This window comes from Calypte anna, chromosome 2, assembly GCF_003957555.1.
Source record: "Calypte anna isolate BGI_N300 chromosome 2, bCalAnn1_v1.p, whole genome shotgun sequence".
Classification (NCBI taxonomy): Eukaryota; Metazoa; Chordata; class Aves; order Apodiformes; family Trochilidae; genus Calypte; species Calypte anna.
In genome coordinates, this window is record NC_044245.1 from 103,693,856 (window position 1) to 103,717,151 (window position 23,296).

General features: G+C 39.4%; 1 protein-coding gene across 3 annotated transcripts in view; it reads left to right on the forward strand.

The window, feature by feature from the left end:
• Window positions 1-213: 213 nt before the first annotated feature.
• MIB1 (mindbomb E3 ubiquitin protein ligase 1) overlaps window positions 214-23,296 on the forward strand; it is a 76,319-nt gene continuing 53,236 nt past the window's right edge. For all 3 annotated transcript variants that reach the window (XM_030446491.1, XM_030446494.1, XM_030446492.1), the window contains exons 1-4: window positions 214-824; window positions 11,563-11,734; window positions 14,694-14,823; window positions 16,612-16,716. In XM_030446491.1, coding sequence (XP_030302351.1) covers window positions 596-824; window positions 11,563-11,734; window positions 14,694-14,823; window positions 16,612-16,716 — 636 coding nt within the window. In that variant the 5' untranslated portion in view covers window positions 214-595. The remainder of the gene's footprint in view (window positions 825-11,562; window positions 11,735-14,693; window positions 14,824-16,611; window positions 16,717-23,296) is intronic.

Genomic DNA, 23,296 nt, shown 5'->3' on the forward strand with positions numbered 1-23,296 from the left:
GGCTGAGTGCCCAGCGCGGCTCGGCAGGTGGCGCTAGAGTGCCGCAACCGCCTCTCCAGGGCCCCTTGGCGCTGCGGCTGCGCGGAGGTGCTGGGGCGCGGCGCATGCGCAGAGCGGGGCGGGAGGCGGGGGCCGCCGGCGGCGGTCTCCCTGGTGCTGCTGCTGTCGTCGGGGCCGCAGTTCCCGGATGTAGCGGCGGGCGCGGGGGGCCGGCGGGGTTTGCCGCTGTGGGGTGGGGGCGGGCGCCGCGGGCCGGGGGCCACCGCTGGGGATGGGCGCGTAGGTAGGTCGGTCGGTAGGAAGGAAGGAAGCGAGGAGGAGTGTCGGCCGGAGACGCCCGCCCGTCGGCTCCCGCCGCCCCGCTCGCGTCCCCCCGGCCCGTCGGAAGGGTCCCTCCCCCATCCTTCCCCTGGTCACCGTCGCGTCGGGATTGCCCCTTCCCTCCCTCCCTCCCTCGCCGCACCGGCTGCCGCGGCCCGTGTCCTCGCTTCCCGTGCCTGAGGCAGCCATCCCCATCGGGGTCCCTCTTCGCCGCCTGCGGGCTGCCCGCCCCCTCCAGCCGCGCCGGGGCCTGGGCCCGCGGGGCGCCGCCGGGATGAGCAGCTCGCGGAACAACCGGGTGATGGTGGAAGGAGTCGGGGCCCGGGTGGTGCGGGGCCCGGATTGGAAATGGGGTAAGCAGGATGGCGGCGAGGGCCATGTGGGCACCGTCCGCAGCTTCGAGAGCCCCGAGGAGGTGGTCGTGGTGTGGGACAACGGTACCGCCGCCAACTACCGCTGCTCCGGGGCCTACGATCTCCGCATCCTCGACAGCGCGCCCACGGGTGAGCGGCAGCCGGGGCGGGGTGAGGGAGAAGGGGCGAGCCCCTCGGGTTTTTGGGGGGTGGGGGTGTGGACAAAGCACCCAAAGGTCCCCGCTGCGGAGCGAGGATCTGGGGGCGGATTTGTCTCCCTTTTTTAGGACTCGCCTTTATCTCTCTGTTGTGTGGGGGGAAAGTCTGCTACCCTTCCCCCCTCCCTTTGCCTGTCTCAGCGTGGGTGTCTGTGTGTGTGGGTGCATATGTGTATGTACACGCCGAGTTAGAATATACATGTAGCGTGTGGCCGTGGGGAGAGGAGAAGTTGTCCTGGGACTTTTAAATTTGGGTAGACAAAGGCCATCTGCCATAGAGAGCAGGCTCCTGGTGTGCTGGGGAGGAGGGAGGGAACCCATGGTACCTCAAGGTTTTGTTTTGGTTGTATCCATCCCGTTCCTCTTCACTTGATGTGTCGGAGCCGTTGTCTAAAATGGTGACAGTCATTCCGAGTCAAATACAAGGGGGATTGCAAAAAAAAAAAAAAAAAGAAAAAAAATGTACCACCTTTTTGCTAGAGATTACATCAAGTGGTTGAAATACTGTTTTGTCTTGTAAGCTGCATGTTGCCTTTTATTTGTGTTGCCAGAGCTGCTGTACAACAGCTAAGTTATTGGAAAAATAATGCATTCGTTCATTCTTTAATTACTTGGCTGCTTGATATTTGTGCTTTTAATTCACTCAGTTTGGACAATGGATTTAGATCTGCACTGACATTATGCGGCAGTGTTAGTGTTGCAAACACTGCAGGGAAATGTTCATTTTAGCACCTGTTTTTACGGTGAAAACTCTCTCCAAAAAAAGTGTTGTTTAATTTAATCAGAAATAATTTAATCAGTGAAGTGATTTTGAACCAGTCAGGGTTGCCTCAATAATTATGTGATTGAAACGATTTGTAGAGGTACTTAGGTTTATGTTTTTGCAATGTGTCTTTCATTTAGAATGTGATGGAGAAGAGAGACCATCTTTGAGCCAGCTATGTGTAGTGTTGCTGAAAGAGAAATTACAGCAGTGGGTTGAAGCCAACAGACTTTGACGAGACAGAATCATGGAATTTATTCTAATTAATTACAAAAAATTTAGCTAAGAAAAAAAGGAACAGCACACCACACATTGCATAGTGAGCCTTTGAGATGGATTTGGTTTTTCTCTGTCTGAGTACCTTTCTCTTCCCTAGTTGTTTTTGTGTCATTTTGGAGGGTAGAGGCTAATGGAGGTACTCAAAATCTTTTTGAACTGGGCCTTGCCAAAATAAGTTGAGAGTCGTCTTTCAAGTTGTCGGTCTTTGTTTTGCAGATGTTTATACTTTGCAACTGTACCTGTATTTGATGTCCTGTAGAAACCAGTGGGACTGCTTCTGCTTAAACCTGAAGTGTGTGCATAAATGTTGAATATGAGCCTTGAATGCTCATTATTCTAGCTCTACTTGATGTATTTGCAAGCTGATGATATCCTGTTGACTGCTTCTGGAAGTCTACACAGTTTTAAGTCCCTAGTTTTTGTTTTTTATTTTTGTTTTGGTGCTTTATTATTTCTAGTTTTCATTCATGTTTATACTTCTGTATTAGAATTTAAGTTCTGCTTCAGGTAGGACTATGTATATTGCTTCAGAGAAAACCTCACAAACATTGCTGTTTTCACAGCAATGCAGAATGTTTTCACATTTGCAGAATGGTATTTCTCTTCCTGAGGTTTTTGGCCAGTAGATGCTTCATCCTCGTGGAACTGCTGCAGGGAGCTACTTGGGATGGTTTTCGCTAGAGGGAGTTTCCTTTGAGGTCACTGTTCCCTGGAGATGCGAAGAGTAAAAATCTGTGAAGTAGTAGCAGCAAAAGGGGAAGCACTGGAAAGTTAATGGAAATAGGATGCTGTGAATTTGGGCTGAATCAGGTTTTACTACTGATTCGGTTTGTGTTCCTAGGCAAATCACCTACCTTCTTCAGTTTTCTGGATTTTTGTAATTATTTATTTTTCTTCATGGTAGTGACTTAGAATATTGTGACTTAGTGACTCAGGTATTGTTTAGAATAAGGGATTCTGACTTTGGATGGTTGTTTGATACTACCTCTAGGGGCATCTAGGTAATTCTGATTATCAGCAATTACAGGAAAAGTGGTATTAGGTGACAGGAATTTCTAACAGCAGTATTAATAATGACGCTGTTGAATGAGGAGATGTGATAAAATATGAGGTGGTTATTGGTTTGGTGATACTTAGAAGAGTGTTAAATCCTGACTTTTACAGTTTAAAATGAAAAAAATATTTCTGATTCATAAATTTACATTCAAGATATGATAGTAAATTTATAGTGAGGATAAATATAAAAATAGAGTAGTAGAAAGTATAATTAGATTGTTTAATTTTGGGAGTTCTTTTTATTAGCTGCTCAACCCCAGACTTGATTATAAGTTCTTGTAAGTGGTGCTTGAAGCCAGAGTTGCTGCTTTGATGATTTTGAGGCCTGTGCAGCCAGAAACAGTAGTGATACATCAGGAACCAGTTGTATTGTAGAAATAATCTTTGAAGCTCATTCTAAAAAAAAAACAACACCCAAAACCCCCCCAGAAAAACAACCCAAGTTTGATACAAGTGCACATATATGTGTATATGTCTTTCCTTTGATGTCAGAACAATGTTTCATAAACTTAATGATGTTTTTTTTAAAAAAAATGATTGTGGGATATTACCAGTGTTGCAAAACTACGTTAACATTTTCTAGAACTTGAATAGCATTAGTATGAAGATTTTAGGATTGTCTTCTTTATAAGAAACTCTCACTGATGATTTATGTGAAGTATCTCTTGGAAGCTGTTTGCTCCAGATATAGTAATGTTGGAAATGAAGAATTTCTGCTAGTTTGTTGCATCCACCAAACTAGTTGTATTAGCTGCCCATTGGTGATCATATTTATGTTGGCCAGCATTTCTTTAAGGAAGACAGAGTGACTGAGAGAAATTAGTAAGGCAAGAATCTGAAATGAAAGGGAATTTTGGTTAGAAGGAAGGAGACTTGTGTTACAAGTCCTCTCTAGTAGGCTCCTAAATGAAGTAAGTATTGGGTTATTATACATTAACAGTGTGATGTGGCTGCTTGATTACTTTGAAGTAAATCCAGATCTTTCTGTAGAATAGCCTTTTGCCAGGATCTAAGAATTACGAGAGTTCTCTTTTTCTGATAGTGCTGTGGAAAAGAAACATAAAGGAATAGTTTTATGACTTATTGATGAGCAGAAGCTAGAAGTGCATGAACACAAACTTTCTATTTAGAAGGAAAGGCAGCCCTCTGCCAAAGGTAATGCTGTAGGGTAGCATGTTTGTAGAGAGCACTCCTGACTACAGTCACTTAATACTCCTGATAGTTACAGAAACTTTCTCCTGCTTATTCTCTTTCTGAATGTTTGCTTTCTTCAAAGCTTAGGCAAAAATTTGTCATCTGTTTCTTCTTTTATAAGGGTGGTCCAAAATAACATTGTTATGTTCCTGCTTAAAGTATTTACCCAATTTTGTTTGAATATGGGGAGGGGCTGTGGTCAGGAAATGGAATCCTGAGGGTTGAATTATCCTGCAGTTAGAATGAGCATTTGTGCTGCATGGAGAGCTCTATGTGCTGTATTGTTATAATACAGAAAATTTAAATGTTTTCTACTGAAGATTTGAGTGGTTTTCTGTACATGTATTAATAATTTTCTGTAACCTGAAGAGTTGCATAGATCATCATGAAGTCATACTTGTCAAAATATTTTAAAAGGTAGGCCACCTTTGATGGTTTATCCTATGGTTTTATTTGTTTCTGTTTCTAGCTTATCAAGTATAATTGCAAATGGTAATGGTCTTAAGACTTCTAAGTGGGTATTTGTAAATACTTATGGGACCTCTTACAAGTAAAAAAATCTGATAGCTTCATGAGCAGTGGTACGTGGGAAGCCTGTTTTTTTCTGTTTTTTTTTTTTTCTTCCCTTTTTCTTTTCTCTTTCTTTGTTAAATGAAGAAGTCCTTTGTGCCCTTCCCCCATGTCTTGTACACAATAATCCTTTCCCTCCTTGTGTATCTTGTGAAATCCTTACCAGATAGGACACAAGCTTTGTCAAGTCTGGCATCACTTGTATATAATACATTGGTCAGATGTCTGCCAAACAGCATATTTCACAGATGACTTATGCTTGTGGGGGCACTGATTTGAATTTTCATAAATTTTTAAAAATCTTGTTAATCTAAGAATTTTTTGTTTTCAGTTTGCCCAGAGCCTGTCCATAATGTAAAAATTATCTGCAGTGGAAGAACAGATAGAGTAAAATACTGCTATTGCTTTTTATGAATGTGTGTAAATGAACCAGTTTTTTAATTAGTTTGGTACTTGTTGCCTCTTAGTGGTATTGTCATTATTATATGAGTATATTTGGGCTTTTTAAAGGTCTGTAGAGTACAAGTCCACTGGGAAACAGATTTTCTTGGTTCTGAGAAGTAATTGAAATGACTGTTGACTTCTGATGTGCTCAACAGGGAGCAGTATGGATACCCTTTGTACATCTTATTTTACTTTTAAAACGTTCTTTTATCATACAGTTATATATTGCCACTTTTGAAAATTATCTTTAATAATAAAAAGATACTTATAACAAATTCAAATAGCAATTTGAGTGACGCTGCTTCAATTTCCTTTCACAGCCTTGAGTCTGAGCATGGGTTTTAAACTTGTAGGCAAGGGCTGTAAAACTGATGTATAGATGAGTGGTGACAGACAAATGGGTGGGCTAGGTGCCCTTCCAGGTATGTTTTGGGAATAGATGATAAAAGTGAAAATTACCACGGCGGGAAAATAACAGTGGGAAACTAATATAAAATGCAAATAATAAAAACACTAATTGTAAGTGGAGACAAGGAATACTGGATTTTATGGTGTACTAAGGCTGGAGGGACATTAGGAAATGGCAGCTATTAACAAGTAATTAGGCGTAGTGAAAGTACTCTATTACCTGGTTTCTTTTGGTTGTTGTTGTTTTTTATTTGTTCTTTTTTTCTCCAGTGCACTTTGTTTCCTCCATACTGTGCTTTGATTTACATCATGGGGTGATTTTGGAGCACACAAACTGGTGACTTTTTGGTCAAAGTAAACTGAAAGGCTCTCAAGCCTGATGAGCATTCAGTCCACTGGGCTAGAGCAGAGCTAGTATGAAACATCAGAAATAATGTCTCCTTCAACTAGATGTGTGTAGTGCCAACATCAGGTCCTCAGTACTGCATTTTGATGAGTAGATGGACACCATGGTGATGCAGGCTGTCCCCTCCTGGCCCACAGAGGGACACAGTGGAGCAGGGATCCCCACTGCACCCTGGTGGGGGGGGGCCCATGCTGAAGTGGACATGCCCTGAAGGAAGAAGCTGCAGCCCATGGAGAGCAGTGTTTTCCTGAAGAACTGCAGCCCTCCTGGAGAGGCTCCCTGTTGAAGCAGGGAAAAAGGGTGAGGGGCTGTTGTTGACTCACCTTAGCCCTTCGTTCCCCATCTTCACCAAAATTTCTCGGCTGCAGGGGTTGTTACGCACTGGAAGAGGCAGCTCAGGAAAGTGGTCGTGTCACCATCCCTGCAAGTACTTAAAGGACGTGCAGAGGTAGCATTTAGGGACATGATTTAATAGTGGACTTGGCAATGCTAGGCTAATGGCTAAGCTCAATGATCTTAAGAGTGCTATGGCAATCAAAATGATTCTATGATTCTCCTGGAGACAAGCAGGGACATAAAGGAGCTTGGAATCAAGGAGTGAAGCTGAGTCTGGGAAGAAGGGGGGATTGTTGGGAGGTGTTTTAAGTTTAGTCTTTCTTGACATCTTTTTTTTTTTTTAATTGGCAATAAATTCAAGTTTCCCCAAGTCAAGTCTGTTTTGCCTGTGATGGTAGTTGGTAAGTGACCTCAGTTTTATCTGAATTTGTAAGCTTTTTTTCATTTTATTTTCACTCCCTGTCCTGTTGAGGAGGGGTGAGCAAGAGAGCTGCTGGGTGGGCAGCTGGTCAAGGTCAACCCACCACACTCATCTATAATATCTATTTCAGTTTTAAAAAAAAAATATTCTTTCAACCTTCTCTAAAACATACTGTTAATTTAAATAGTTCATTTTGTTTGTACTATGAGTGTGAATAGTTCAGCTGTCACATTTTGTGATCCAGTAGGAGTAGCACCTTAGTTTAACATCTTTTTTAGCAAAGTTAAAATTCTTATAATCTACTGTCACCAGAGGCATACAAATGTACTTCTCTCTCCAAAGAAATCTTGGTGGGTTTTAAATTAGGTATGTTTCTTGATCCAGTTTACAGCTCATCTCTGCAAAAACCCTTTGCTGGCATTATAGAAAGAATGAAGCAGCATGGTCAGGTGAGGCATGCACTGAATCACAGAATTGTCACTGTTGGAAACCTCTAAGATCACCGTGCTCAGCTGTCAACATCCACCCCAATAAAATGTATTTATCAATGTCTGTATCACCATGTCCACTAGAACCTGTCCTGAAGTGCCTCATCTGCATGGTTTTTAAATACTTCCAGGGGTGGCGATTCCACCACCTCCCTGGACAGCTCATTCCAACACCTAACTACTCTTTGTCGGTAAAGAATTTCTTCCTCAGATCTAGTCTAAACCTCCCCTGGTGCAACTTCAGGCCAATTCCTATACTCCTATCACTATTCACTTGAGAGAAGAGTCCAGCACCCACCTCGTACAACCTCCTTTTGGGTACTTGTAGAGAGCAATAAGGTCTCCTCTCTGCCTCGTCCTCACCAAACTAAACATTGTCACTTCCTCAGCCTCTCCTCAGGGCTTGTTCTCCAGACCCTTCACCACCCTGAGTTCTCTCACCTCCCTCCAGCAGCTCAGTGTCTTGTGGCAAGGGGCCCAGAACTGAACACAGCACTTGAGGTGCAGCCTCACCAGTGCTGAGTGGAGGGGCACAGTCACTTCCCTTTTCCTACTGACCATGCTATTCCTGATACAAGCCAGGATCCTGTTGGTCTTGTTGGCCACCTGGGCACACTGCTGGCTTGTATGCAGAGCGCTGTTGTCCGGCATCTGCAGTTCACTTTTGGCCTGTCACCTTTCCAGCCAATCTTCCCAAGCTTGTAGCATTGCATGAGGTGGTTGTGACCAAAGTGCAGGACCCGACACTTGGCCTTGTTAAGCCTCATATTACTGGCTTTAGTTCACTGGTCCAGCCTGTCCAGCCTCTGCAGAACCTTCCTACCCTTGAGCAACACTCCCAACCAACTTGGTGTCATCTGTAAATGTACTGAGGAAATGTTCAATCTCCTCATCTACATCATTGATGAAAACACTGGACAAGACTGGCCCCAAAACTGAGCCCTTGGGGGACACCACTGGTGATTGGCTGCCAACTGGATTTAACTCCGTTAAATGAAGTGGGTGTTGCTGTTGGAATCGTGTCAGAGAATGGATGAAGAAAGGCTTTGTCTGTCACGGTGTTTAGGCATCTCTGAGATAAAGATGTGACTCTGTCAGGGACTCCAAATACAGACATGTGCTGTCCTCTTTTAAGTTCCAGATACTATAATCAGAATGGCTTTTTAGTCAAACTTTCTTGTATGTGTATTTTTTTTCTTGATCTTTCCCAAGGAAGTATTTCTGAGTTTTTCCACAGCAGCTCTTGCCTCGCTGGCTAGAAATGTGCAGGTTTTGTTGAAGTTTACAGTGAGATGACCTAGTTCTGAGTTACTCTGCGTTATACTTAACCTTTTCCCCTTTTTCCTACTGCTGGGAATAATTGAGGAATCGTGTAGCACCCAATTCCTTGGTCCTTTAATTATTAGAATAATTGTGATCATTGGCAAACTGTCTTCACTGAAGTTCAGCAACTCTTAAAAAAATTCCAAAGATGTGTAACTTGTCTTTTTCTCTGTTAAATACCAATTTAGTAATCAATTAAAAATAATAAAAAAGCAACAGATACCACCCCTCAACCCTAAGCACCCTGACTAGTTAAAGACTTTTTAAGCAAGGCAACAAAACAGTTGCTGGTTATTTGGGTCCTTGTAATCCACCTACTCCTGAAATCTACCAAAAAAGTAGGAAAGTGGTTCAGTGCAATTCGTAGCAGTGAGTTACCTACCTTGAGACCATCGCTAATACTAATTTTTTGAGTATTACAGATAATAGTTACCAGACATCAAAAGTCTCAATGTACTTAAGAAGATAGCTTTCACCTTGATGTTAACCCTCCATGGTTGGGACAAGGCCATTGATGTAATTGTGTGGGGGAAGAAAGTATACGAGTAATTTTCACATTCGTGTTTTGTAGAAAAATAATGGTTTTAGTTGTTTTTACCAGGTAGCAAATACGTAGATTGTTAGTTAAAAGGAATGATTATGGTATATGAAGTGTGTTGTCTGGCAGTTGGAGTTTGTGGGAAAATACTGTTATGGGTTGCAGGACTTGCCTGTGCCAGACCTTTAAAATTTCAGCACAGACTTCATGGTCACAATGTGGACGCTGCCTTAATCATGAGCTGCTCCAGGAATTACAGTGATCATTTACTATATCATTTACTATTTACTAGTTTCTGGGGTTTTGTTGTCACTGAAGGCAATCTTTGGCTGCCCTGAAGAGCTGTGCAGATCTCTGTGGTGCTGCGTGCAGTCTTTGCTTCAAATGTGTTGTCTTTTCCAGCCATAACTAAATATTTATTCCAGTGTTCATTCATCAGAAAAAAAATTAATCCTGAGGCCATAAATTGTCCAAAATACACTTACAATCAAGGCTGGAGGAAGGTGGATCGAGAAACCTTGGTTAGGAGAAATATTACACAAGATGATTGTGCTGGCATTCAGAGGGACTTGGGTAGGCTGGAGAAATGGGCCAACAGTAATCTCATGTAATTCAACAACAGGAAAGGTCGAGTCCTGTACCTGAGGAGCAGTAACCTCTGCACCCAGTACAAGCTTGGGCATAACTGGCTGGGGAGCAACTTTCCTGGAAAGGACTTGGGAGGGGTCTCAGTGGACATGAGCCAGCAATTGTGGCAATGAAGACCAGTGGTATCGTGGGCTGCATCAGGAGGAGAGTTGCCAGCAGGTGAAGGAAGGTGATGCTTGCCATGTCCTCATTACTGGTGAGGCTACACCTGGAGCACTGAGTCCAGTTCTGAGCTTTCCATTGTGAGAGAAACGTGGACATAGTGAGTGTGTCAAGTGAAAGGCTGTAAATGTGTTTTGAGGGATCTTAAGGCATCTGTTTGGAGGACAGGCTGAGGAATCTGGTGGTGTTTAGCCTAGAGAAGAGAAGGCTCGGGGAACTCTTGACTTGATGGAGGTTGTAAAGAGTATGAAGCCAAACTGTTTCCAGTATTGTCAAGTGACAGAACAAGAGGCGATGGGACAAATTGAAACACAGAAATTTCCACTTATTTTTACAATAGAGATGATTTAACACTGAAACAATCTGTGTTGTGAAATTTGGGTTCTTGAGGGTGCTCAGAACCTGACTGGATATGGTCCTGTCAGCCAGCTCTAGTTTACCCTGCTTTGTGACACAGGTGGTTGGAGTGGATGATCTCCAGAGATTACTTCCAACCTCAACTATCATGTGATTCTGTGGAATTATCTGACAAGAAGGCATTTCCTTTGGTTTTGGCCCTCTAACTGTTGATTTTTCTTCACTTGTAGCTCAGCTGTTTGAGACAAATAATAGGTTTATAGTGAATTTGGTAGTCATTGCCCAAAGCATCCTTTCTGAAGGGGACAAAACCTGTTAATTTTGCTCACTAATTTCATAATGATCTGGGGTTTTGCCAGGTTTTTTTTTTTTAAGGGTGAGTTACTGGGAAAGGTTTGTGTTACTCTACCCTCCTAGTACTTTTTTTTATCTTGTGCTACAGACTGAATGCCAGTGCTTCTCCTATTGCTCAATTATTTTCCAAAGGACAGCAGAATGTTACTTTTTTGAAGTAAACTTGTGGCTGTTCATTATATTCAAAGTGCATGGATGGAAACGGTGACTGATCACTCTGCTGTAGCTTGTCAAAGCTGTAGGGATAAGTAGTCTTGAAAGTTTTTGTGGAAGGCTGTGCAGAATACGTGCTAGTGCGTGATGTCTGGTCTCTCTTTGGCACATTGTTTAAAAAAACCCAAAATATAAAAAGCAGTAAAATGTCTTAAAAATGGTAATATATTTTCTTGAAGCTAATGGCATATCCAAGAAGGCTTCATTTTTTTACTATCTATAAAAAGAAAGAGTAGGGATAAGCACTTATCTTTTCCACTGTACAAAATGTGTAAGTCAAACCAGTGATTTTTGAACTGTCACACACAAGCACGGTCACCTTTGTGATATCAGGTGTGTTGGTAGTCTTCATCCAGAGATAAAAGTCCAGGTGGTCTGTGTGTTTTGATTACATGTATTCCTCTCTTTAACGTCTAGTTAAAGGGTTTCTCATTTTCTTTCTCTGATTTATATTGGTGGAAAAATCCAAACATAGTTTTCTCAGGTTTTTTTAGGTGAGGAAAGAGAAGAGATTTCAGGAACAGACTGAAAACTGGAGATAGGAGCCGGAGTCCATTTGTCTTTTCCCCTTAGTCATATAGTCTGAAAGGGTGTCACTAAAAGCCTTTCTCTATTGCTAGATTCTTAGTTTCAAATTATGATGATCTGCAGCAGAAATCTGTATAGTGATGTAGCAAAGTTGTTAGTAGTATTTTTTTTTCTCCTCACAGGTATCAAGCATGATGGGACTATGTGTGATACTTGTCGACAGCAACCCATCATTGGCATCCGATGGAAATGTGCTGAATGCACAAATTATGACTTGTGCACAGTTTGCTATCATGGGGACAAACATCACTTGAGGCATCGATTTTACAGAATTACCACACCAGGAAGTGAAAGGTAAAATGTATTTCTTTTTTCCTTCATGAAATTAAATAGGAAGGAGCAGAGAGGGGCACAAAGATGATCAGAGGGCTGAAGCACCTCTCCTGTGAAGACAGACTGAGAGAGTTGGGGTTGTTAAGCCTGGAGAAGACTCCAGGGAGACTTTATAGCAGCCTTCCAGTACCTGAAAGACTCTGGAAAGCTGAGGAGGGACTTTTTACAAGGGTGTGTAGTGACAGGACAAGGGGAATTGGCTTTCAACTAGAAGAGGGGAGAGTTAGGTTAGGTAGGAAGAAATTCTTTCCTGTGAGGGTGGTGAGGCACTGGAACAGGTTGCCCATGGAGGTTTTGGCTGCCTTCTCCCAGGAAGTGTCCAGGGTCAGCTTGGATGGGCCAGCAACCTTGTCTGGTGGGAGGTGTCCCTGCCCATGGCAGGTGGGTTAGAATGAGATGGTCTCTGCGGTCCCTTCCAACCCAAACCCTTCTACGATTTGTTCAATGATTCTAGGACCAGTTTATTATCAGTAACTTTTAAACTGAAGATTTGGTTACTGAAATTTGGGTTAATGAAAAGTGTCTGGGTTACTGAAAGTTGGGTTAATTAAGATAGTGTCTTGAGTTGTAGATTCTGTTAATGTTTCTGCCTCTTTGTGACGAAGTGTAGCTAGAACCAGTCTTTGGAGCTTGGAAAACAAGGAAAGTTTAGAAAGCATGGAGTAGAGTGAAAAGGATATGATTTAACCTCATTGCTCTCTTCTTAGTTCTTGTGTTATTGTATAGCAGCTTTAAAACAAAGGCCATTATCTTTACACAATGTGTAATCACCAAATGATTTGTCCATGAGTTCCTGAATGTGAAAGTTTAATGAGGTTGAAAAATGGTGTAGATAGATTGGAAAAAAATACCCTCCTTGTGGGCTATGAAAAACACAATGTTCTGCACACAAAATATTTGACTTGAACTGCTTACATGGCTCACTGCAGAAAGCAGAGAAAAGGTACTGTGAAGGGTTGCTTTGTCCTTGCCTTGATTTTTATGTTAGCATCTCTCACTGTCTCTGAACAAAATTGGCCATTCAGTGTATTCTTGCATAGCTACTCTTGTGTTCTTGACTTTAAATAGCTTGCCTAATTCCAAAGCTCCTCAATGTCATGATTTATCTAACAGTTAACTGAGAACAGTGATATCTGCAACTGGGTACTTCAAGAGCAACAGTCAAGCACTGTGTAAAAGCTACATGCTTTGATATCACCTGTGTGATAGCTCTCCAGAATGTTCTTTCATTAAATCTTTGGAAGCTTTTTTATTAGATCGGATATACAGTTAAATGTGACATATGCAAGACAATATTTCTTCTTCTTCTTGTAGGAGATTTACAAATATATTGTAAATCAGTGATTTGTCTTTATCAGTGTCTTTACAGCTAAGGGAAGTGAATGGTGCACACAGATTGGGTTCTTGCATTGTGTCTTGTAGGAACTGTGTTTAATTTCTGGAACATTTGCTCTGAAGTTTAACTGTATGCTAAAATGCCCATGTCAGTGGCTTAATTGAAAAGTAGATTCTGTTTTTTGAGATTCATGACTGCAGATCTAGGTACCAAATAGATGTCATAAGCTTAGGATCTCAATTTTAATGTTTAATGCAGAAGAATACATTATGTCCCAGGGTAGAAAGCTCTAGCTTAATATAATTAATAGAGAATAAGTAACAAAATAGAAATATGTTTTTCTGTTTATTTCATTTTTAAAAATCTAATTTCTTCTGAGAATACTTGCCAGACTTCTTTTTTTTTAACTGAAATTTCCTTTGTAGTTTTAAGTGTTCTGCGGTAGTGTAAAACTTAAGTTTTAGTTTTAGAGACAGAATATATAGACTTGCAGGAAATCTTTTGCATCTTGTCACTTTATCCTTTTCTTTGTTTACTCCCATTGTGCTCTGTTTTGCAACTCTGTCTAGAAGGAAGCTTCATCTGCCAAGGAGCTGTTTCTATTGGATCAAGCTTAGCTGAGAAAAATTGATTAAAATTAACTGTTTGAGGAAGAACAAAAAGGCAAAGCAGTACTACTGTGAGGGATACCTCACAGAAAAAATGGCAAGATATTTAAGGACATTTGCATGAAAAAAAGCTTATGTTCTCTCTTATTCTTAACTCAGGGATATCATGCAAGCAGTATACCAAAATAATGTATGATGGTTTTTGTTTCAGTTTCATTAGTGTGGATATCTTGCTCAAATGGTGCTATGAACATATCTTCGTGTTTTCTATCACTCTTCTATATTACTTGTGTAGAAATGGTTAATATTTTCATGTGCTCTTTGCACAGTTTAACTTTTTCCTTGTCTGCCATCTGCTGGATGTTAAACGTTTAGCAGGAGGTTGATAAACTCCCTGAAGAGGTCAGGAATCAGTCAGGTTTTCAGCTGAAAAATATGTTTGTCTGACAGTATTTTCCTAGCATGAAGTAATAAATCTGGTTGCATGGAAACTGGTGGATTTTTGAGCTGACTGAAAAGACAGGAAAATGTTTATCTGTTTCAGCTTGTAAGTTAAATACTCATAAGCTGTTCTGTTTGGGATTATCTACTTCAGTTCTGTTGAAGTCAGAGGGAAAGAAGAGGTTTGCTTTAAAAAATAACTTTATGACTGAAAAAATGGATGCTAATCTATTAAACTCAAATTTGCCAAGATATGTTAGAAGCTTGTAGAAAATAAACTTGAGTCATGGTTGGGAAAGAGGTTTAGCCTTTTTACTTAGAGATTTCATCAATATTAAAACTAACTGTAAACATACAATAAATGAGATAGGGAGATCATGGGGGATCTTTATCTGATGGATGTTATTCATGCACCCAAATCTGCGTTTGAGGGATTGTTTGTGTTTCAAGATGCTCTCCTTCCTTCCTGTCCCCAAAGATTAGTTTTGAACTTTGTTATCTTGACATTTGTGGGTTCTTCTTTTAATAACTTCAGGGTATTGTTGGAGTCTCGCCGTAAATCAAAGAAAATTACAGCAAGAGGAATCTTTGCAGGTGCCAGGGTGGTGCGAGGAGTTGACTGGCAATGGGAAGATCAAGATGGTGGCAATGGGCGTAGAGGAAAGGTAAAGATAAAACTGGTTTAAATAAGAAATGCATTTCTGCATGCTCATATAAAAGCCTCAGTGGTCTTTCTAGTAGAAGAGTGAAAAAATAATAAAAGTTACTGTTTTAATCTACTGGATGATTAAAATTTTATTCTGTAATGCTCAAGCATTTAGAAAGCCAGAGGGGCTGTATGTGTACTATGACCAGTTCCTTTAAATTTAAAATGTCCTATTCTTAGAGTACCAGCACAATTTTTTTAAAATTAGTAAGATTTTGTCTTGGTTGTTCTGTGTAAGACTGGCTTGTAACAATATTAAGATCTTGGGCATATTTCTATGATTCTATGATTCAGCATTACTATAACTGGTTTTGATCATCATTGTGTTCTGTAGTCTTATTGCTTGTGGGTGAGTACATTTGTGTATCCCTTGCTCTTGTTTTTCAGTGCTTTCACCTTGGTTTTTTGTTTTGTTTTTCATCTAATAATTATAGAGACTTTTCTAGTTTAAAATTAGAAGCTTTGCAAGTGTTGGATATGGACATTATTTACTGGCTTAGGACATTATATGAGTGGGTTTTATACAGTTGTATAATAAGGATATTTTAATTTAAGGGAAATTGCAAGGAATGATGTGTTGCTCATCATAACCTTTGCACATTTTCTGTTTACAGCTTACTTAAAACAAACCTTAATTAGGGTTCATAAATAAACATACAGCAAGGAGTGTAAAATGTACTAAACATTTATCACAAATATACAGCATGTTCTAGAAGGAGAATTGGATGCCTTTATATCTTGGTGAACTGGTGTTTTTAATTGCCTTTTTTTTTTTTTTTTTAGTGTATTTAAGCAGCATTTAACAGAAAATGAAAAGGTCCCAAATGAGATATTTAGTCTATTTTATATCTTAGACAGTTATGGAAGCTTCAGCACTTTGGGGGATTTTATTTTTGGTTTTACTGAGAGGGAATAGTCAATTTCAGTCTTGTTAAACAAGGCATATACAAATGCAACTTTTTTCCTCTTGATTCTTTATCATTTGCTGTGAACTTGGCAAGTTATTTTGAAATCTCTGAAGTTTTCAAAATAAGCCTTATCCTATATTGTGTGCTTTATGCAGTGAACTTAAATTAGTGAGATAATTTGCAATCTGAATATATGCATATAAATATTTTTAATGGGTAAAAGTAAATGGTATATAACAGAAACAACTTTTAAATACAAAAAAATAATTAAGACAAATTCTGGAAATTGAGCTTTTTGACTAATGGAAATGTTAGAATTTGTTGCATGGCCTCATGATTTCAGAAATGTCAGGGAAAGTCCTTTACACTCTCTTTTTGTGCTGTTATTAAACAGATTGGTTCTGGAAATAAAGCTCAGTCACCTAGCACAGTGCAGCACCATTAGGCTAACTCAGGTCAAACCAGACAAATTGAAGCAACTAAAATAGTTTTCATCCCATTTCTCCTATTTATATACTGTGTCTAGTAAGAATGTATCAAAGCATCATAAAATAAGTTTTTACAGCTCAGATTTTGTTCTCTGTTCAAGTGGTTAGAATGCCTACCAAATATACAAAAAGAAAAATAGGCCTACAAAGTATATATTCTGGCTGCCATCTCAGTAAGGCACCTAGAAAACACTTGCATGAGGCTGAGAACAGCATCACAAATTTTATTTAGTTCAGTAGAACTACTGTATCCTGGATTATTGTGAAAAGATTAACTAAGGTTTTAAGTTCAAATTGGGCTTCTAGAGTCTTTGTTCTAGAAATGATTTTCTTATTTTTAAAACTGAATAGGTGACTGAAATCCAAGATTGGAGTGCGTCGAGTCCACATAGTGCAGCATATGTTCTATGGGACAATGGTGCTAAAAACCTTTACAGAGTTGGCTTTGAGGGCATGGTGAGTATAAAAGAACACAAAGGGTAAAATGCATGGTGGGGGGAGGGTAATATGAATAACTTGTTGTGCTTTATTATCCTGCTTTAGTAATATCCTTTGTCACTTTGCATCCTATTAGTCAGGTCATTGTGAATACAGCTGTATGCATAATGCATATGTATTAGGAAGAAAGTCTGATCTGGGAATTTATGTGAGTAACTTAAAGTTAAGGACTGGTTTCTGCCAAAGTATAGTAAATATTTACATCACATTCATGATGTAAATTGATGATATTACTATGCTACTATTGTGCTTACATTAAAATTCAGAAAAGAAGCTGCTTTGTCATGTTTTTTTTAAGACCCTGTCTTTCAACTCCTATACTCCTCAGATAGCTTCAACTTTTGGTGTGATTGCTGCAAGATTAGCAGTTTTTAAATTACTGGCAACACTTGGAATCCTCTTGAGAGCAATTTTTTTTTGTCAATGGAAAGGTGTTGAATTAAGTTAAAACCTTAATTTGCTCAAGCGCTATGTTTTTCTTTTATCACTACTTAGATTCTACAGCTACTTCTACAGTTTTAGAGAGAAAATGGGTCAGACTAGAGCCCAAGTGCCTTCTGTTGCTGGGTTTTCTTATCCTAATGTAGGTCAGGGAAAGGTTACTTTGATTCTCAGCTGCTTATAACATCTTAATTAGCATTTTCTTTGCATGATTTTTGTAATATACTGCAAAGGAGAGCTATGTTAACATTGAAGTATCATCGTGTCAGATGTGTATCAGTAACAAAAGGTTAAACAGTAGGTACAGTAAATACATATTTTAGTATCAGGTTTAAATAGAGTAAATATCTTTAGTGCAGTATATCTTTAATGATGCATGAAGATGATAAGGATAAATTATTAGTCAGTATAGGATTATGTGCTTCATGGTCCTACCCAGTTCTAAAGAAAATTCCTTATGTACAGGCAAAAGGGAAAGAAAGTTAAATGTAGTATTATGTAGTATATTATTATTGTGGTTAGTGTCTTTCCCCTTATATTTTATTGTGCTGTATGGTAGAGGAACACAATTACAAAATCTAGATAGATACAAGATAGAGATTAACTTTTTTGTTGTTGTTTTAGTTTCAGTTACTATGTTAAAGTTTTTAGGCTGTGCTATGGACTTATGAAAGATTTCTGGCCTCAAAACCAAAATAAAAACCAACCAACCAAAAAAAATACCAACAAAAAAAAGCCCAACCAAAAAACCATTTAAGATCAGTTATACTCTGTTCTGAAATAGTTGTTCCATTAATAATAAAAATAGATTTATTATTTGGGATTCAGCTATATTCTGTTGCAAAATTATTGGCACATAAGGAGGTTTTACATATTTTTAGAATATTTGATTAACTACCACAACTGTAAATTTGAATGGTTAAGCATGACCCTTTCCATGAGATTTGTACATACAGAAATATTTGGTCTGTCATTTAATTAACAATCAAATCCATATATTAGATGTAAAGAGAAGATAATAGATAAATAATAGATGTACATACATATCCATAAAAAGGGTAATTTGAGGTTTTATAGGTAGTGCTTACTTGATGGTAATCCATTCCTAAAATGATTTGTCAGATACTTTTATTAAATGCAATTTTCACTTCAGACAAAATGGATTCTTGAGTATCTGTGACAAATAGTCATTTGAATATAAAGCCAAATTTTATAACTGATTAACTGATCGCTATGTGTACAATTCATAATGATTATTTACTGCTATTTATGTGCCACTATGTAAAGCTGATTAATAAACTGTTAGGAAGTTCATATAAAGTTGATGTAAACTTGTCTTGGGACTTAAAAATTGGTTAAGAATATCCAGAGAATGTGGAATCAATACTTGAGTGTATGCCCATGTAAATACAGCTGGGAAGAGACTCCTCCTTGCAAATGAGTAACACTTGACTCAGACACAAATGGAGCTGATTAAAGAAACACAGCTTATTGTTGTAAGTCAGGGCTGCTTGTTTGATAGCTGACAGGTTGCATCTGGCCCTCAAAATTAATCTATCTGGCCTGCCAGCTTTTCCTTGGGAGAGACAAGGATTGGCTGGTGGAGCAGCAGGTGCTGGCTGAAAACTTGCATTTATTTGTGGTCAGACCTTTAGAGTTTTTATTTGAGTTTGCTGTAGCTCTGTTTACATATGAAGTGATTGAGAAAGGTGCATCTTGCCTTTCTTTGTGAAAGCTGGCATTTAAATCTGGGCATTTCTACTGCCACAGGCCACAAATTTCCAAATAGAAATCTGTTTTTATGATACTGTTAAGTAATATGTTTGCTACATCAGTAGTAGGAACAAAGTACTGTTGGCTAATATGATTATTGACACTGCTTGCATTTCACATCTATATTCAGATTCTAGAGCCAGACCAAGGTGTTAACCACATTACCTTCTTTAGAAATGTGTGAACATAGCCTTTTGCAATAAAAAAAAATCAGACTGTGGAAATACAGAGTTAGTGAGAAAAGTGTGATTTAGCTTTTTGGACTTGTTTCTGGTTTTTAATTCCTCATGCTGCCCAGCTGATGATGTAAAATGGGTAACTTCTAAAGGTTTTCAATAATCATTACATTCTGCTACCTAATATAGAAGGATTTTGCTATAAAAACTATCAAATAGTTCTATCATCAGGAGTGCCCTAAAGTAGTTTCATTATTTAGGAACTGTTTTGTTCTACCAAATTTCTTTGCTCTTGCATTTTTTTGCTATGATTTACCTCCTCTTCTTGTTTTTCATTATGGAGGATCTTCCTTTCATCTGTGTAGTCTCTGAAAGAAGTAACTGTAGTTATTATCCATCATTGTCACAGTAATCTGTAAGCCATCTGTGTGTGTGTACTTTTTTCAGGGCATTCTGAAGAGCTGGGTGCATAAGGGAAATGGCAAAGATTCTTTGCCCTCATGTTTTTTTTTGAAGTTACTGAAAACTCTCTTTTCAAAATTGATATTTCTGTTTGTCAGCATTTTTTTGTGTTACCCTTAAAGATAATCCTTGAAATTACTTCGCAGGATTTTAAGAATTACTTATTGACACTTAAAAAAAAAAATTGAAAAAAGTGTCTTAGCATACCAGGCATTGCAGGTATTATAAAAATATATAGAATCATGTTTTCTGGTGCAGCTACAGCTTCATCTCTCTAGTCTGTTATTTTGTCACCGTTATGCTCTAAATGAGAGGTGTAGGAAGGAGCAACAAGAATTTTCAGTATTTTGCTAGTTTAGTGTCCTTCTGTTGCTTCTAGTTGCTGATCAAAATTGATTTAAAACACAGACATGAATTTTGGCCACTTTAATGTATGCAGCAGGTACTTTTCATTACAGTACTCACAGCGTAGCCAAAATTAGGTGGTTAGATCTTATTGGAATACAGAGAGGAAGGAGACATTTATGTATTCCTTGTGCATTTATTTGCATTCGTTAGGAGACTTTTTCACTTCTTGCTTACGTTGTCTTATTTCAATAAATTTCTCCTGTAGTCTCAACCAAGCCATCTCTCCGTAAGTGAGTTGCTTAGAAACATAGTCAGAAATGTACTTATTGATCCTTTTTAAGGACCTTTTAAAGTTTTTATAAGTGCCTATAGCAGTAGACAGGTTACAAATGGTTCAGAGTTTGTCTGAAGTTTGTTTTCTTCTGTAAGAAGCTATTGCTATTGTTCTTTTGTCTGTCATCTCTTTATCATTTCAGTCACTTTCTCTACCTTCTGTTTTCTTCTTTTATTGTTTTAACTTTTCTCAGCTTCTTGAAACTGATGAGTTCATTAAATTAAAAATACAACTTTTCTTATAAACCACTAGCTAAAACTGATGGATTTATTCCATCCCTTCTTGTCTCAATCAGGAGACAAAGTGGCATGCACTGTGCTTTCTGCATTTGCCCTGTAAGGGCTTGTTTCCTTGCCAAAAGCTGTTGTAATTTTAAAGACTTAAAATGACCTCTAAAGGGTATATTCATTGCTACCTCAAACACTTGCAGCTGTGGTGGCACCAGGGCTGCTGGTGTATGTGTAAGACCAATATTAATTCCTCTGCTGGTGTTAGATGCTATTTCAGTGCATCTCTGGATCAAACATTCTTTATCTTAGCAACACACCTAGTTTCCTTACCAAATCTGTGGACTGTCCTCCCTGGTTTTGATGGATGACATTCCATACTGATGGGAATAACTTAATAGTTTTTCCAGTAGGCAGCTGTTCCTTCAGTATTGTTTCCCCTCTTTAAGGTCAGGAGTGGTGGTGCTTTCACACCATCTGCCAGCTGTCCTGACACTGCTGTAATACACATTTTTTCATTACCAGAAGTTTTTGTGATGATGAAGTTGCTGCTGTTTTTTCAGTGGTCTAATTGAATGGTAAGTCAGAGTAAATGTTAATGTTTTCTAGACTTACCATTTGGCTCAGCAGATCATGTATCTTTATGTAGTCTCATCACCTTCAGCTGTGATGTAAAGAGTTTTTCAGCAAGTCAGAAGGTAGATGCTGGAAGACCAACGTTCTCCCTCTGAAGGCAAAAAACATTATTTACTGCTCATGTGCATCAGCTGGTGCTACAGATCTTAAGGTTCTGCTGTGCAGTGCTTTCTGTTCATGCTGTTCCTTGAGTTTTCATTATGATTTCTTGGTTAACTGGAGTTTTAGTATCTTCTCTAACTACACAAATTCCAGAATTTAGCTTGCTTTTAGGTTTAATAACTTTAGGGCTCATTGAATGATTTCTCCACCTAGTTAGTGTACAAAAGCCTATGTTTTGTTTTCATCTTTGAAGGTTTGTCTGCACTACATTTTTACACCCAACCTCTAAGTTGTCACTTTATTTTTCTGTGCATGGCTATCAACATTTGCTTGAAACTTCCATTTTAGCATCCCTTGCGCTTTACTACATTCCCTTTTGCACTTGCACGTCTCTTCTCCAAACGATCTGCAGTTCCAATCCACTTACAAGACTCAGGGAGACTCTATAACCTTAAAAAAATATCTCTGGGGGGTTCTGAGAAGCAGAAGTTCTTTAGCAGAGCTGGGAGTAGGGATGTGCTGGCAGCCTGGTGTGCTGGGCTGTAAGTGTGTTTGGTGCTCCCTACCTACTCAGAAGGCCTCTTGCCACGCAGTCCCCAAGGGAGGAGCCTCAGGATCTTAACAGCATCCCCAATTTTTTGCTTAAAACTGCTTGGCTAGGAAAAAGCTCCATTTCCTTTTCTAATAGGTCTATCAGCCGAGTACTAGAAGTAGAACTATAGTTACTTACCCAGCTTTCCTGGTAGTGATGTGCAACCAAAAGCAGTTTCCTGACTCTAGGATCTTCTTGGGCTGCAGCTATGGTTTTTTCAGACATCTGCAGGCATTTTTCATGTTGATGCTTCTTTTGTTAGTAGTGCTGTTTGCAAAATTGCTAAAGTGCTCTTTGCTGTATATACAGTGTATGCAAGTTAGTTTCTTAATGACTTTGTCAAGTGCCTCATCTTTGTGCTTTTTGAGTGCTACATTTTTTGGTGACGGCTTATGTAAATAAACATGTTACCTTGCTTTTCTGTGATACTTAGATCAGACTCTTGCTTTGCTCCTTAGTAATCTAACACTGACTTTACCATGTAAGAGAAAGGAAGACAGATGTGAAGCGGAGGTTCAGCATCAAACTACCACTTAGTTTTACAACCAAGTGTATCATTATACTCCAGAAATAAACTATGTGCAGGGCTTGGAACAGGCAGAGTAAAGAGAGTGCGGGTTTGTAGGATTCTGGGTGTGTTTATTTCTCTATAAAAATTTAAGGTATCTTAAACTGCTTCCTAATGAATTCTACTGCAAGATAATTATTAGCCTTTTACTGAATATTTTATTCTTTCTGCTTTTAGCCATCAGTCTGCTCTGTATTGTTAACACCTGCTGTAACATGGGCAATCTTTCACCCAGATCTTGCCTGGCTGGCAGGAGGACCACTTAAGACCCTCCCACACTCTATTAATGCTCTGAAGAATGTGAAAACAATTTTTGACTCCTGTGTAGACAGCTGCTGGTTGTTGCATGGAGTTTGTATTCAGTGCCTGAGCCCAAGTGCTCCCAGGCACTAAATCTGTGTGGGTAGGGGGGGGAATGGCTGAGCTTGCCATCTGGGGAGGGTCAGCCCAGACCCTTTGTCTTCGGCAGAGTCAAAGCCAGCACCTGGGTGGCAGCAGCCCACCGGGTGGCAGCACTTTGTCACAGCCCTGCTCCTGGGCTGAACAAACTCCCTGTCTCTGATTACTCGTTGGATTTGAAGAGCAGCTAAATCCCATTATTTTCATCTGGCTGTTTTCGTAGCTTTTTAAGAAAGTGGTGATACATTCTTCATAGATCAGGATACCCGCTGGATTTGGTATTGTTTCTGGCTGCTTAGCAATTGCAGGTCACTGAGGGTGGTGTTGTGTGTCACTATGATGATTCAGAAGACTTGAGGGTTTTCTTTTTAATCCTTTTGTAGGAGTATAATCTGTCAGTAAACCTTGGGTGTAGGAAAAATAGTTCCTAAAGTATTTGCTTAGTTCAGGTTGATTATATCATAATCACCAGCTGTCCTT